This window comes from Lampetra fluviatilis, chromosome 40 (assembly GCF_964198595.1).
Source record: "Lampetra fluviatilis chromosome 40, kcLamFluv1.1, whole genome shotgun sequence".
Lineage (NCBI taxonomy): Eukaryota > Metazoa > Chordata > Hyperoartia > Petromyzontiformes > Petromyzontidae > Lampetra > Lampetra fluviatilis.
The window spans coordinates 6,328,881-6,344,797 of record NC_136314.1 but is presented as its reverse complement, the minus strand read 5'-3'; the positions used below and the strand labels follow the sequence as shown (position 1 = coordinate 6,344,797).

The 15,917-nt window shown below is 49.7% G+C and overlaps 1 protein-coding gene across 3 annotated transcripts in view; it reads right to left on the bottom strand.

The window, feature by feature from the left end:
- Window positions 1-15,917, bottom strand: part of LOC144946179 (metabotropic glutamate receptor 8-like) — a 263,813-nt gene that overhangs the window by 111,385 nt on the left and 136,511 nt on the right. For all 3 annotated transcript variants that reach the window (XM_078874996.1, XM_078874994.1, XM_078874995.1), the window contains exon 6: window positions 11,948-12,088. In XM_078874996.1, the coding sequence (XP_078731122.1) occupies window positions 11,948-12,088 (141 nt within the window). The remainder of the gene's footprint in view (window positions 1-11,947; window positions 12,089-15,917) is intronic.

The following is a 15,917-nucleotide window of genomic DNA, read 5'->3' as shown; positions in this document are numbered from 1 at the left end:
CTTTCCGACAGACCTGTTCTTCACCTGAGGACGGCTGCTTGCGTTGTGGCCGAAACGTCGTGAGAATTGTATTTTATTATGTTTTATTTCTATTATTTTATTATTTCCCTTCTACGTGACTTTACCGAAAGAACAAAGAAGATGAATCCCTGCAGTCACCAAAGCTTTAAATGTTAACGATGATAATTACCATTATATTCTTTGATTCTTTCGGCAAAGTCACGTAGATAGAAAAAAAAATATAATAATGAAGTGAATAAAAATGAAAATAATGAAAATAATAAAATAAAAATTTGAAATATTAATAATTTTTATTCTCATTATTATATTTATAAATCTTTTTTATTCGCATTTATATTCACTTCATTATTTTTATCTAAGCGACTTTACCGAAAGAACCAACGATTATGAATTCCAGCAGTCACGAAAGTTTTCAGTCAAAATTATGATTATGACAATCACAACAAAGGTAACGATTATGACTATGATAACGATACACATAAGAAAGATAATTATAAGTATAATGCGGGCAATGGTGAAGATTATGACAACGATGATGATGACAATAACGATGACAATTAATAGGATGATGACGATGATAAGGATACAAATAACACATTGTGTGGGTCTTTCGGTAAAATCATTGCTCGCAGAGTGCCACCACCTTTGTGGATATTCTCAGAGTGAAAGTGTTCTGAGAGCCGGCGCATGTGACTCTGCTGCTGGTCTCATTCATTGCTTTTGACAGCAAACACGCCCTACGTCGCTATCAATTCCCTTCATGCTGCCCGCCGATTCCTTCCTAAAGAACACGCACACGCGTGCACACGCACGCACACGTGCACGCGGGGGCACGCACACGCATGTTCACACCCGTACATGGATTGTGATGGTTGTGATCATCGTCGTCGTCATCGTCGTCGTTGTTGTCAACGCTGTGTGTTGTTGTTACAATCATCACGGTGGTTGTCGTCATCATCTTAATCATTGGCATCATCATGATCATTGTTGTCATCTCTATCATTGTGATCATCATCATCCTTATTTTCGTCTTGACTTAAAACTTTCGTCACTGTAGGAATTCATATTCTTTGTGTCTTTCGGTAAAGTCACGTAGATAATGTTGAAAAGATAATAAAATAAACAAAAAACTACGACGTTTCGATCGCAACACAAGCAACCATCATCAGGTGGAAAAGGCGGGGGAAGCCACTAAAGGCGAGCTGTTTTAAAGGTTTAAAATGGGCGTAGCCCAAGTGTCCTGGTATCAGAACGAACAATTTCAATCATTGGAAGGACGTCATTAACCAGTTAAAGTCATAACTCGCTGTGACGTTTCCATCTTGTCACCTTCCGATGTTAGTTTTATTTCGTGAAAGATGGGACGAGCAATTCCAGTTCGTGCGGTGTCGCCCCTGCATGGGGCGTACCACAAGTTCTTTGCGTCCACCTTTCTCTGGATTCTCCGATTTCACATTAACATAACCATCTCCGCTTGTGCCGGCCCAGGGCACTTGTGCCCAGCCCCACTTCGTTCTGATACCAGGACGCTTGGGCTACGCCCATTTTAAACCTTTAAAATAGCTTGACTTTAGTGGCTCCCCCCCCCCCCCCATTTTCCACCTAACGACGGTTGCTTGTGTTGCGATCGAAACGTCGTAGTTTTTTGTAATTTTTTAATAAATCTTTTATGTTAAGTTCGCTTGCTTGCTTGCTTAGGACCGTGCAAATCTTTCGGTCGTGTTTTAACCCACTTCCCGTGATCCAATCGAGCTGACATTTTGCACACAGACTCGTTGTGCGTGACAATACATTTTCGTGAAAAATGTTTTCCAAAATTTTACACTGTTTAGGGGAAAAAAAATTTAAATATGTATTTACCAATTGGTTAATGCTGGCACACAATCATCTGACCCATAGGTGGCAGCCATCTCAAGCCAGAGGACGAGAGGACTCTAGCCGCCCCGATGCCACGCATATAAAGGATTTATAGTGAAGAAATTAGTTTTTACGGGTTAATTTTTTATTTTTTGAACCAATCTACGTGACTTTACCGAAAGACACAACGAATATGAATTCCTGCAGTCACTAAAGCTTTAAGTCAAGATGAAAAGAACAATAATAATGATGATGATCACAATGACAGTGATGACAACAATGATCATGATGATGCCAATGATTAAGATGATGATGACAACGACCATGATAACGGTAACAACAACAGATGGCGATGAAAACACAGACGACGACGACGACGACGACGATGATGATGATGATCACAACCATCACAATCCATGTACTGGTGTGAACATGCGTGTGCGTGCCGCCGCGTGTGCGTGCGTGTGTTGCGCGTGTTTTAGGAAGGAATCGGCGGGTAGGATGGAGGGAATTGTTATTGACGTAGGGCGTGTTTGCTGTCAAAAGCAATGAATGAGACCAGCAGCAAAGTCACATGCACCGGCTCTCAGAACACTTTCACTCTCCACCTCCCCACGAAGGTGGTGGCACCATGCAAGCACTCAACAAACATCTATTACCTTTAGCCATATATATATCTATCCCTAACCAAACATTCCATGCACTCGAGATTTCACATTCAGGAATCATTGTGTAATATTTCTGTTTCCCCCAAATGTATTCCCAGGCAGGCTCCTACCCGAGCACGGCCCAACGTGTTGCTCGCGGTTGCTGTGACCTGTCGTTTAAGTGCAATGTCCGACGTTTTGCTCCACACGCTGAGAGCGTCTTCAGGAAGTGAACATTCTAGCACCGTGGGTAGCGAAGCTACTCTTAAAGATAAACTCTTAAAGGTCAATTCTTAAAATCACATCACCAGATGACTACAGAGCACAGCCAGCCATTACAAAAACATGTGTGGTGGTAATTCTGCAACCAGGCACACACATTGCTTTGGTTTTTGATATCTGGAGACAGTCAGATGCAATGCGCCTTGCTGTATTGGGCCAAGGGTCGGCAGCCCGCGGCTCAGGAGCCGCGTGCGCTCCTTACGGACTGCTGCTTCGTGACTCATTAAGGACTAACACCGTCTCGTATTAAACCCCAGCACATTGTTTGCGGATTTAGAAATATTTAACTTTTCACCAAATTCGACGAAAATTTTATTATCATTTGGGTTGCCGACCCCTGTCCTTGGCGACCATTGGAATCTTCGTCAGAATTCTGGGAGCTATTCGTGGACATTTTTTTTGCGAGCGAAATGCCGAACCCTCGTTTCTGATGAGAACGCATTGGACAGCTATGCAGCACAGCCGCCAAAACCTACGCAGCGGTGATTAGGCGAACCCAGGCTCAACTCGTGGTAGCGAAGGGATGCCACGGTGATGAGACGTTTACTACCGCGCCTGGTATTCAGGAGGTCGTGGGTTCATCCCGTCCGTGACATCTGCTGTACATTTGGAGTTTGCATGTCTCTCTCCCCATGGTCACGTGATTTTTTTTTACCCGGGGCCTCCAGTTTCTCTTTCGACGTTTAGAATCAACAACGTGCATTCAGAGTATCTGGCTGCTATACATTACCACGTGGTAAGCCCCTTCGTTGGGTATCAATTGTGGCCAGGACACTTCTGAAAAATAGCTATATCGCTCAGTGGGTCATACCTGGTAAAAAAAAAATGGTTCATAGTTTAGTTTATTGAGGCTGGAAAGAGACGGCCTTCAAGGAGCAGTGGGCGATGGAGGAGGCCGTGTGCTCGGTGGCAGATGACGGGGAGCTCTGCATGCTGATATGAGCTACCCGTCGGAGGCCGTCGGACTGCGAGAAGGGCTGCGTGCAGAACGAGAGAGAGAGCGAGAGAGAGAGAGAGCGAGAGAGTGAGCGAGAGAGTAACCGAGAGAGTGACCGAGAGAGTGAGCGAGAGAGTGAGCGAGAGAGTGACCGAGAGAGTGAGCGAGAGAGAGAGAGGGAGAGCGAGAGAGTGAGCGAGAGAGTGACCGAGAGAGTGACCGAGAGAGTGAGCGAGAGAGTGACCGAGAGAGTGAGCGAGAGAGTGACCGAGAGAGTGACCGAGAGAGTGAGCGAGAGAGTGAGCGAGAGGTGGGGGTTTTACATAAAGCTAAGTTTAAAAATGTAAAAAAAAAAATATTACGAAATGATGAACGAAGCAAAGTGCCGACTACACCGAGCATCTTCTTGTTTCCACTGATCGTAAAAACAAAAGAGACGGAAGGGGCTTTAACGGACCGACCCCGCCCGCAAATCGGGCGAGATTGAACGCGCAATCGCAGGTGATGTTGCCCACACGGCGAGGCGGCTGCAATCACGATGCCCCCGTCGAGGTTGCCGGCTCATCGCTCCGGCCGGCCGAGCTCGCCGCGAGACACCGCGCCTCACTCACTCGCTAGCTCACGACGATGATGATGACAATCAATGTGCTGGCTCGCCAGCAAACGATGATGAAAATCCATGTGCTAGCTAGTTAACGATGGTGATGATGACTATCAATGTGCTAGCTAGCCAGCTAACGATGATGCCAATCCATGTGCTTGCTCGCTATCAATGATGAGCATGATGACAATCCATGTGCTAGCTAGCTTATACTGATAATGACAATTCATGTGCTAGCTAGCTTATAATGATAATGACAATCCATGTGCTAGCTAGCTAATAATGATAATGACAATCCATGTGCTAGCTAGCTAATAATGATAATGACAATCCATGTGCTAGCTAGCTAATAATGATAATGATGATGACAATCCATGTGATAGCTGCTAATAATGATAATGACAATCCATGTGCTAGCTAGCTAATAATGATAATGATGATGACAATCCATGTGCTAGCTAGCTGACGATGATGATGATGATGACAATCAATGTGATAGCTAGCTGACGATGATAATGACAATCCATGTGCTAGCTAGCTGACGATGATAATGACAATCCATGTGCTAGCTAGCTAACGATGATGATAATGACAATCCATGTGCTAGCTAGCTGACGATAATGATGATGACAATCCATGTGCTAGCTAGCTAACGATGATGATAATGACAATCCATGTGCTAGCTAGCTGACGATGATGATGATGACAATCCATGTGCTAGCTAGCTGACGATGATGATAATGATGACAATCCATGTGCTAGCTAGCTGACGATGATGATAATGATGACAATCCATGTGCTAGCTAGCTGACGATGATGATAATGACAATCCATGTGCTAGCTAGCTGACGATGATGATAATGATAATCCATGTGCTAGCTAGCTGACGATGATGATGATGACAATCCATGTGCTAGCTAGCTGACGATGATGATGATGACAATCCATGTGCTAGCTAGCTGACGATGATGATGATGACAATCCATGTGCTAGCTAGCTGATGATGATGATGACAATCCATGTGCTAGCTAGCTGACGATGATGATGATGATGATGATCACAATCCATGTGGTAGCTAGCTAATAATGATGATTATGATGATGACAATCCATGTGCTAGCTAGCCGACGATGATGATGACAATCCATGTGCTAACTAGCTGACGATGATGATGATGATGATAATGACAATCCATGTGCTAACTAGCGAGTGCCGCGATGCTAACGATGGCGCGATGCTCAGCAGCGAAGCCCTCCGGCTCCGTGTCGTGCCGGGGCGCGGTAGAGACAAAGGGGGCGTCCTGACCGCATCTCACAATCTCGCGCGCTCGCAGCCCTCGGAAGCGGCGGTGGTGGCTCGGTGATGAATGAGCCTTTTATTCCGGCTGACACCGCAATTCTCCCGGCACCCGGGGAAGGCGGCGCGTCCGTCGAGGATGTCTGTAAGCAGCAAAAATAAGGTAACCCTTCCTCTTTTCTTTTTTTTCCTTCCGAAAGACCGCAATGTTGGTAAAGGAAGGGAGAGTGCATCGGAGGAAGAGGAGGACAATGACCCTGCATCTTGCACGCTTCTGCTCCCTGTCCTGTCCAAGCATTTATCGTCGCCCGTCTCCGTGGCGGAGGCGGGAGGATTGAGGATGCCTCCCTTGCCCTTCGAACGCTCGGCGTTCATGCGCCCGGCTGCCTGGCGTTGTGTTCCAGAGCTGGTGCCGGACCGTACGGGGCTCTACGCGAGTCGATCCCTCGTCTCGATTGGTCGCGAGCTATGTGAAGTGACGCGTGCATTTTTATTCAAGTGCATGTAGCAGCCCGTTGTACGCTACGGCGTCAGGGTCGGGACCGAACCCACGATCTCCGGTATAACAGGCGAGGTAGTTAACATCCCGTCACCGTGGCGCCCACCGCTTGGTTGGGAGATTGAACCGTCGGATTCCAAGTCTAGTGTGCTAACTAATAACCCATGGCAATACTAATGCTAATTAATTACCCATACAAGCCTCGCTGAGTCTCAAAACTCTCTTTCAGCAGGGTTCTGATTTGGGATGTTTGGCCAATGCCATGAATGAGGGTTTGTCTTCGTGTGGGAGTAGAGGGGAGAAACCCAGAGAACATCGACCACGCACACAAGGGGGTGACGCACAAAGATCCGCAGCTCCGCACGCAAAGGCAACAAGAATGCACCAGGGCAATGCCATGCCGTGGCTGAGAGGCTTCAGCGTTGTATTTGTTTAGTTCGTACCGGCAGCCCCTCCTTCCACAACCCCTTCGTTCGCCTGTCCTATCACCCAAGGTACTGAACATTTAACCTACAACTCCCAATGCACTCTCGCAGTCCTGGACACACACACACACAAAGACAAAGGTCCCCCGTGTAGCCTTAACAGACTGTTGGGGCGAGTGATATTAGCGGCTATCAGCTATGAAGGCCGGTACGGCACACGAGGGGGTGGGTAGCCAGCACCACGCCCGGTCGCATTTGTCTCCCCAACGGCGATGTTTACATTCTTCACCAGGTACTCATTTGAGGCTTAGTCGACCTATGGGAGGCCCAGGACCGGTTCAGATGACTATCACCGGTGTTGGCCATGAGCGGGAATCGACCTCAGGTTGCTGTGTTCATAGCACAGCGCGCAAACCGCTAAACTACCGCTCGCCGCACACACAAAAGCCAGACACAGCCACAGACAGACAGACCCAGACACCTTGTCTCCTGCACACGATGTGCCGCCGCGCACTCTGTAAAACCCCTCTAGTGCCGTGCCCGCTGACTTAATGGCCTTGAAATAAAAATAGCGGCAGACTTGTTTTTTATTTCCCCCCCACCCGACCCCCCAGCGATATTCGGGATGAAACAGAAAGGCGCCGTTTTCGTGTGCGCACGGGGCCACAGAGCGCACTCAGAATGTAACGACGGCGTTCGGGCCGGGGCGTCTTACCGAGCCGCGCGAGGCTCCGGCCCATGCGATCTGTCGATTATCTCCAGAGATTGGCGGCTCGTGAAATTCGCTGAAGTCATCGCCGCCGCCGCCGCCGTGTGCCGGGAAGACCGTGGCGCGTGCCAATGTTGAGTGTCCTGAGTGAAGCCAGCTGGCCGGTTCGCGTTATGAACACTCGCGGTTGTTTGAAGAGTTGTGCACGGCGCGTGAGCAGACGTGCTAGACGGACGTCCGTCACGATTGTCGATTGGTCGGCGTCAACTTAACATCGAGTGGTTATTTTTAATGTTCATTGCCGGAACTGAAATCCCTGTTCCAGAGCCTTGAGGGTAATACGATCTCAGTGGCCTGGGCGTGAGTCTAGTCTGATGGAGAAGCAGCCTGTGTGTCTTCTGACTGGCCAGGCATGTCAAGCGTGAGAGTCATCACAGCCAGCGCCGATGAGAGATTATTGTGTCCGTCCGAACGTCGTGCAAGGAGGGGCTGGGTGGGGAGGGAGGGGCTGGATGGGGAGGGGAGAGTGGGGAGAGGCTGAGTGGGGAGGGTGGGGCTGGGTGGGGAGGGTGGGGAGGGGCTGGGTGGGGAGGGTGGGGAGGGGCTGGGTGGGGAGGGTGGGGCTGGGTGTGGAGGGGAGTGTGGGGAAGGGCTGGGTGGGGAGGGTGGGGAGGGGCTGGGTGGAGAGGGTGGGGAGGGGCTGGGTGGGGAGGGTGGGGCTGGGTGGGGGTGGTAGGGGTGGGGCTGGGTGGGGAGGGGGGGGCTGAGTGGAGAGGGGAGGGTGGCACTGGGTGGGGAGGGGCTGATCACCCCGTGGTGCCCTTATAAAACTTAACGTTTAACCTACTCACGCCGGCTTGTGCCCGCCCTCACAGTCGGGCATATTTGCGGAATACACCACGCCGCCGTTGACCCTGGCCATTGACCGAGCAACCCAACGTTCCTACCAGCTCCCTCCGCAGGAATGTGTTTCCGGATGTGTGGCCCTCAACTGGTGCCAATGGTCTTAGCCTGGTCACCTAGAACTGCACAAAAAACACATTCCGTAAAATGTTTTGGTTTTCACTTCGCTTAAAAAAAACTATTTTAAATGCCCCCCGTTGTGTATAAAATCGGCGTGTGGATTGAAGTGAACTCAGAAAACAGTTCTACGGCGACATCTTCTGAGATTATTCTGTTGGATACGGGGTGACGGCGCTGATGACTGCAGAATTTTCCAAACGAAAGTTTCCCCGCCTCCTGTGTCGCGACGCCGACAACGCAGTTGGAATATAACTTGCGGGAGAAAGTCTCCACTGACTGTCAAGTCCTTTATAAATTCATTCTTTTTTAATTTCCACAAACGTGCACGACAGCGTCAAATTATATTCTGACAGCAAAGTATATATATATATATTTTCCGGACCGGCAGATTAACTTTCATATTACATTTCCCCAAGAATTGGGCATTGTGTGTGTTTTTCACAGTTTATCCCGGTTCAATAAATATCAATAGCTGGCGCTATCTTCATCAGCAGCACACCCTCCAGTGGATGGTTCAAAACTCGGGAGATAATGGTGAGGCGTTATCGCTTCGTCTAAAAGTCGACAGAAAGTCAGGGGGAGAAAATGACAATGTTGAACGCCTTGTCCGAGCCCTGTAACAGTCCGTTCGAGATAACCGATGGAATTTTTTTCCCCCCGCTAGGATTTAGGGCTTCAGCGCCGCAACTTAAAACAACCAACGGAAAAAAATAAACCTTCTCGCGAATCCGAGCCTCACCGTTACCCGATGTCACGTCGCGGACGGCAACTCCATGCGAAAAATGCAAAAAAAATAAACGTGGGCGGCGTAAAAAAAAAATGTGTTGGTTAATTGAAATGCAAATGCGACTCGCAGGTAGAAATGAAGAATGGAAAAAGTAAAGAAAATAAAAACACTTTCAAATTAAATTCCCTATTCAGCTTTCGGATTATAAAATAACGCCCGCGAAGGATTTCCGTGTTTGTTGTTGTTGTTGTTTACGCCCGACGCACACACACAGCCGCTGTCGGACTCGCCATCCCGACGCTCCAGGGACTGGGAAGGTGAAAGTGAAAAATGTGCCCCCCCCCCCTTCCCACCCCCGAGTCTAAGTTGTGTGCACGCGTGCCCGAGCTGCGAGGGATGTTTATGCCCACGCGGCCCTCCCCTGCAGGTGATCAAAACCACGGCGAGATAAGGCAACGATCGGCGTTATCGCGAGAGCGTGGCCAAAAAAAACAACCAGCACGCGGCAATCTCGCGCTTCAACACGTCGGCCTAAGCTGAGGTAGGGGCGGCGTTTGGGGGGCTAGGGGGAGACCGGGGATACGAGACTCTCTTGGGGGGGGGCGGGTAGAGGGGGGGGGGGGCAGGCTCATTGCCAAGCGACTATCCAGCTGGTGCAACGGCGGGCACCAGATAGCGCAAGGTGCGGGAGGAGTTACGCGGTTGATTTTTTTTTATTTTCCTTTCCCCCCAGTGCCGGTTATTCGACAGCCGCGCGCAGAGTTATTGGCTGAGGCCGCGAAGCCTCTGAATACGAATCCGTTGCGTGTCGCGCGGTGGTAGAACGGGCATACAAAACGGACGTCCGCCCGTGGGAGTTCAAGTGCGCGAGCGGTGGGACAGCGGTGGGGGAACTTTCGCAGCAATCTCAGTGGCCCGGGCGTGATTTCAGTGTGAGAACACGAGTGGAGCACACACTATCACGCGAACTCCGGTCATCCTGGCCGCGGCTTTACGGCTGGCCATCGAACAAAGGCGGTCACTGCATCGCGCGCTTTCAGATGCGCTTCTGCGGCCGTCTGGAACGCTCTTCTATCCGATATTAGAAAGCCATTAGAGCTATGCACTTTTAAATCTCGATTGAAAACCCATTTCTATCGAACTGCTTTCTGTGTTTAGTTTGTTGTCCTTCCCCCGCACCTCCGATTAGCGCGGTTGGCTACGTACGGTGCCACAGAAGTTCAACACTGGAACTGAAACCGAACCCCCTGGCTCCCTGTTCTGGCAAAAACATTCAACCGCCAAATGTCCCCCAGAGATATCGCGCAGACTGCAAAAGAGTTTACACATTTTCTTGCCAACGACAATCTACCCATCAACCCGGACCTCCACAATGTCCCTCGCCTCCAATTCAAGTCCCAATCCTCCTTCTGGGATCGCGCTCCTGCTGCTGCTGCTGTCACCATCCTAGAATCTCACCCAGATGCGGGAGAATGCTGCCAGCGTTCTTCCGCATCTGGAACAACGCGGACGTCTGGAATCAACTCTTCAGCCGTGACTTCAACAACATCGCACCTTCTCCTGGCTTTGACACTCCTCCTCGAAGGCGCTGGTGGTGGAGCCATCGACCCCATCAGAACATCGTCAACAGGCCGATGAGCGCATCTCCTTCGTGAATGGAAAATGAAAGACACGAGCCACGGCGGTGCGATTGTGGCCACGCAACCCAAACTATGGGACCATCTAGTAAACCACTGGGGCCTGCCCTCCTTCAACGAAAGACTTGCAAAACCACACGAACTTTCTCTTTCTTACCCCTGAAGCCCTCTCGATGTGGAGAGCGAACAGCAGACCTCTAGCTCCTGAACATATTGCTGCTGCTGCTGCTATCATCACACGCAAGCGTTGAATCGCACCACACTGGTCAGTGCACATGGATGACAGGGAGAGACGGTAACGCCAGTCACTTACCGCGGCTGGGAATCAAACTCGGGCTGCTCGGGTTCATAGTGCGGCGTGCAAAGCACACAACGTGGTATGTAATATCAACACTGGCACTGGGGAGGTGAAGGTCATTGCACCGCACGACTTCCCCTCGTTAGCAATGACTAACACCGCCGCCGCGATGAACAGAATCACGAATGCGATGGGGAACCGCTTTTGCAAGCAGCCGCACGCATATCAATTCATCATCGGCCCTCTTTCTCTCTGCCTGCACACGAAGCTATAGGGAAAAGCGCAGCAATGCAGTTTCTTGCTCAGGCCACTGCTTGGTGGAAGGGTAGGTCCAGAGGGCATTGGCCGCTGGCCGGATGTCTTTAGGAAAAAAAAAAAAGGTGGCGACACCCACGGTCTACCCCGCCACACGTGACCTGCCGAACGGGTGGCTGCGGTGCACCAAGTTGACATACCACTGGGTGGATAGAAGCCGCGAGGTCGGTGAACTGCCGCGCCTGGAGATGGGATCGAACCGGCGAACTTCTGGATCGCAAGTCCAGAAAGGCACAGCTTTGCGATTGTACGTTCCACGCCAGAATTGGAGGTTCGCCGTGGTGTTGGCCTCACGAGAGCACAGAAGAGAAGCGGCCTAGTTTGGGATCTGAGTGATGTACTCCAGTTCCGACCATAATGAACAACGCAAGCAGCCGTCCTCAACACAAGCAGCCGTCCTCAGGTGAAGAACAGGTCTGTCGGAAAGACAGCGTCTGAATGTTCAAATCGGAGGACCCGTCGAAAAATCCGCGGGGAGAACATGCAAACTCAAAAACACACAGGCGTGAGGGTCAGGATCGAATGCACGACCTCCTGTATACCAGGCGAGGTGGTTCACATCTCACAGAAAGACTTCGAGATTTCCCAGAGGATGATCCTGGGAGAACCAGTACAGGTGGTAACCACAGATGATGCCATGCCCAGCCTGCCCCCCACCACCACCACCTCCTCACCTGTGCACTTCTTGCTGCTGCTGTCCCGTTGCGTGCTTGGCTTGCCCAGCTTGCACTGGAAGTTCTCCTCCCAGAATTCCGCGAACCACACGTCCCTCCGGTTGTTCTCGAGTCTCCTCTCCATGAAGAACTTGTCGAAGCCTGAGCAAGTGGGAAATAACAAACGTCAGCCTTCAATTTTTGATTGTTTGTTTGTTTTTTATAAAAAAAAAAATCATACCCGGCACGTACGACAAGATCGCCGGATCCACTCCGATCTCGGAAGCCTCGTCGTTGTGCAAAACACCAACACACCGGCACTGCGGTGGAGAGCTGCATTATTCAGTTTCTGAAGAAGCTCCCAGAATGCGAAGCGAAACGTCGGGCATCGTGCCCACGCACACGACTCGACAACGCGACAGAGAGCTAAAGGGTTTTGTGCTCATTCTTAAAGTGCCACATGTGTCAGGACAACGATGTTTTATCAGCATACAGACATGGGGCTTCAGTATAAGCGCGGTTTTTTTGCCGGAATGTTGTAGTTTTTTTCTCGCGACTGTGTTTGGCTTCCCACATTACATTATACGTGTAATTATATATTTACATCGCAGTTATTAAGCCATCTATTTCCCGAATGGTTTCCGTATTATAATTACTGCGCAATATGTTTTCTATTATTGAATTACTTGCTTAGGTGGGCGGTTGGTGGTGGTGGGTGGTGATGGGTGGTGGGTGGTGGTGGATGGTGGTGGGTGGGTGGTGGTGGGTAGTGGTGGGTAGTGGTGGGTGGGTGGTGGTGGTTGGTCGGCGGTAGTGGGTGGTGGTGAGTGGTGGTGGGTGGTGGTGGGTGGTGAATGGTGAGTGGTGGGTGGTGGTGGGTGGTGGGTGGTGGGTGGTGGTGAGTGGTGGTGGGTGGTGCTGAGTGGTGGTGGGTGGTGGTGAGTGGTGGTGAGTGGTGGATGGTGGTGAGTGGTGGTGGGTAGTGGGTGGTGGTGGTGAGTGGTGGTGGGTGGTGGTGAGTGGTGGTGGATGGTGGTGGGTGGTGAGTGGTGGGTGGTGGTGAGTGGTTGTGAGTGGTGGATGGTGGTGAGTGGTGGTGGGTGGTGGTGAGTGGTGGTGGGTGGTGGTGAGTGGTGGTGAGTGGTGAGTGGTGGGTGGTGAGTGGTGCACGTGGCTGTCTGTAATCCAGCACTGTGCAGGCAGCAGTGATGGTTGGTAGATCACACACAGATGTTGTGAAACTCCCTTCTACCCGTGCGCATCGAGGTGGCGTACCCTGGCTCGCCAGGAGAAGACTATACAGCAGACCGAGGACTAATCTTCACGTGGACTCCACTTGTTCCATCTCTATGGGATAGAGTGTTACCCCCTCGCATGCGTATTTTGTGTTTTACGATGACGTATGTGCACGTCATCAGTTTTTCTTCCCAAATAAAAATAAAATAATATAACGTCATCGGTACGGAGGCTCCCACAAGGCCGTGCGGGAGGGCGTGTGGCACAGTTTAGCACCAGCTGCCGTAAAGTGTGGTCGTGTTGCTAGAGCACTCTGCGGAGAGTACAACGTCTTCATAAACAACGGCACTACACCTCTCAAAATGAAATAAACGATGGGCTGCCTGCGCGTTGCGAGGTTCAGCGGTGAACGGGACACCCCGACCTGCAACTTGTATTAATCTCAGAACGGGAAAGGGGTTATTTGGTTGAAAACTCCTCGATATATAGAGGACCGCAGAGCTCGGGAAATTGTTGGCACCGGCCACCTGGCTACTGCTGCCTTCGCCGCTTGTCTGTGGCTTCCCGCTGCGCCTCCGAGTCGTTCTCTGTCTTGGAGGGCGAGCGGACACCGCTACTCCGAAGCGCCATCCGACTCACGGCGGACGTTAAAGACCCCGTGACGTCGTTCGCAATGGGCCACGGTGAGCCGACGTCACCCGTCCAAAAGCGCTTAAATGTATAAGGAAAGAAAACATTCCCGCAAATTGCTCAATTGGAGAGATTACACGCGGCAATCATCACTCCACTGTGAACACTGGCGCCAAGACCCTCCTGCAAAATGGACACGAGGCCATCGTGGGTAAATCATGTGATGATAATAATGACACGAACAAGATGTGTTTAAAAAGCGCGAGACTATCATTACCAATCAGACTCTCACCTGGTTAAACAAAATAAACTTGAAACGTCAACATCGCACTCGTACCTGCTGCTGTTGCTCTTCTCGGTGCATCACCGTTCATCCCACGTGGCATTTGTTTACAAAAAAACGGCTGTGATTAAAATAAAAGCCCCGAAGAAAAAGAGATTTTCTTTGTTTAATCAAAATTCATTACATTTCTTTTTCGATGGATGAATATTCTTCGGGGTATCACCGAACATAAATACAATCTAGAGACGGACAATTCCATTGGTGCTGAAATGACTCATAGATCTGAGAGAAGTAGAGCTTCCTCTTGTAGGAGCGCAGAGGCCCATTTTATATATCACACTTTCATTATGTGACAGCACGCATACGCACAGACATCATTTCACATCAGCTCTTGCCGATATTGTTATTCCTTATTCTTTGTTGTAATACCTTCACCGCGAAATTGGCCATATTCGCATTTTTTTTTTACCTGTAATTTTGTAATTCGTCGCGTAAAATTGGATTGACGCCGTTTTTTTTCCCCCATTCAGACATTCCAGGGGAACATCTCATGCTTCGATTGGCGGTTCCTTCGTAAACGCGGGAAGCAAAGTCGCGCCGGGATTATTTCTCGGGCTCGTGAAGGAGCAACGAGACGAAGGGAAAAGCCACGGAAAAAAAATGTAGGACACGCCGGATAACGAAAAAATAAATAACCCCCTGTACATTCCGTCATCGTCGTCATCTTCATAACCAAACATTATCCGCGGCTGTCTCGTGAAATTAAAAATAAACAATAAAACACATTTCGATTTAAAGCTTTCGTGACTGCAGGGTTTAATCTTCTTGGTTATTTCGGTAAAGTCACGTAGAAGGGAAGTAATAAAATAATAAAAACCAAACATAATAAAATAATTCTCACGACGTTTCGGCTACAACGCAAGCAGCCGTCCTCTTCACCTGAGGACGGCTGCTTGCGTTGTAGCCGAAACGTCGTGAGAATTATATTATTATGTTTTGTTTTTATTATTTTATTACTTCCCTTCTACGTGACTTTACCGAAATAACCAAGAAGATGAAGCCCTGCAGTCATGAAAGCTTTAAATCGAAATTTAACTTTTTTTTTTATTCTACCAGCTTAGGTCTACTGAGTTGTGCGTTTCTTTTTTCAGAAGCGACCTCGCTGTCACGAATGATCGCTCATCGCAGCGGCCTATCGTCATCACGTGGACATTGATAGCAGCGGCCAAAGTACTCTCACAACGCGTGTGGCTCAGGGGAGGCCTCGTACGCGATGGATGCTGCTCCTGATTGCGTGTTTAGACGGCAGCGAGGCACAAACAAACAAAAACTCACTCTCCTTTGCACTTTGCAGTTGGAAAAGGAAGGATTATACCGTCAGCCATCAATGACAAAGGACATTTACCTCAATCAGGCAGCTGTAGCCTCATTGAACTTCCAACCAACGTCACCACGCAGGGGCCCTCGTACCTTTACTCGAGCGCCAAAACAACATCTTGGCCGAAACCGTAATAGCCAATCGGAAGCGTGTGATTACAACGTCCCACGAGGATATGCTCATAATCAACGTTGTTGGGTTTAGATGGCGTTATTTATAAATGTGTCGTAACCCTCCACCACCCGACACGGCCAATCAGTAAAAAAGTGTCACGTTGACAAAAGACAAATAGTTCACTGCTTTAGCCCACCGGTGTGTTGAAGCGTGAAACCACAACATTTACAATGTTTGAGTACGACGTTTCGCTGGTAATTGCATCCAGCATCATCGGGCGATTCGCCAGAATGGTGAGGCTCTGCTGTGTCTCCCGTTCTTATATAGAGCAGCAGCAGGGTGACGTCATC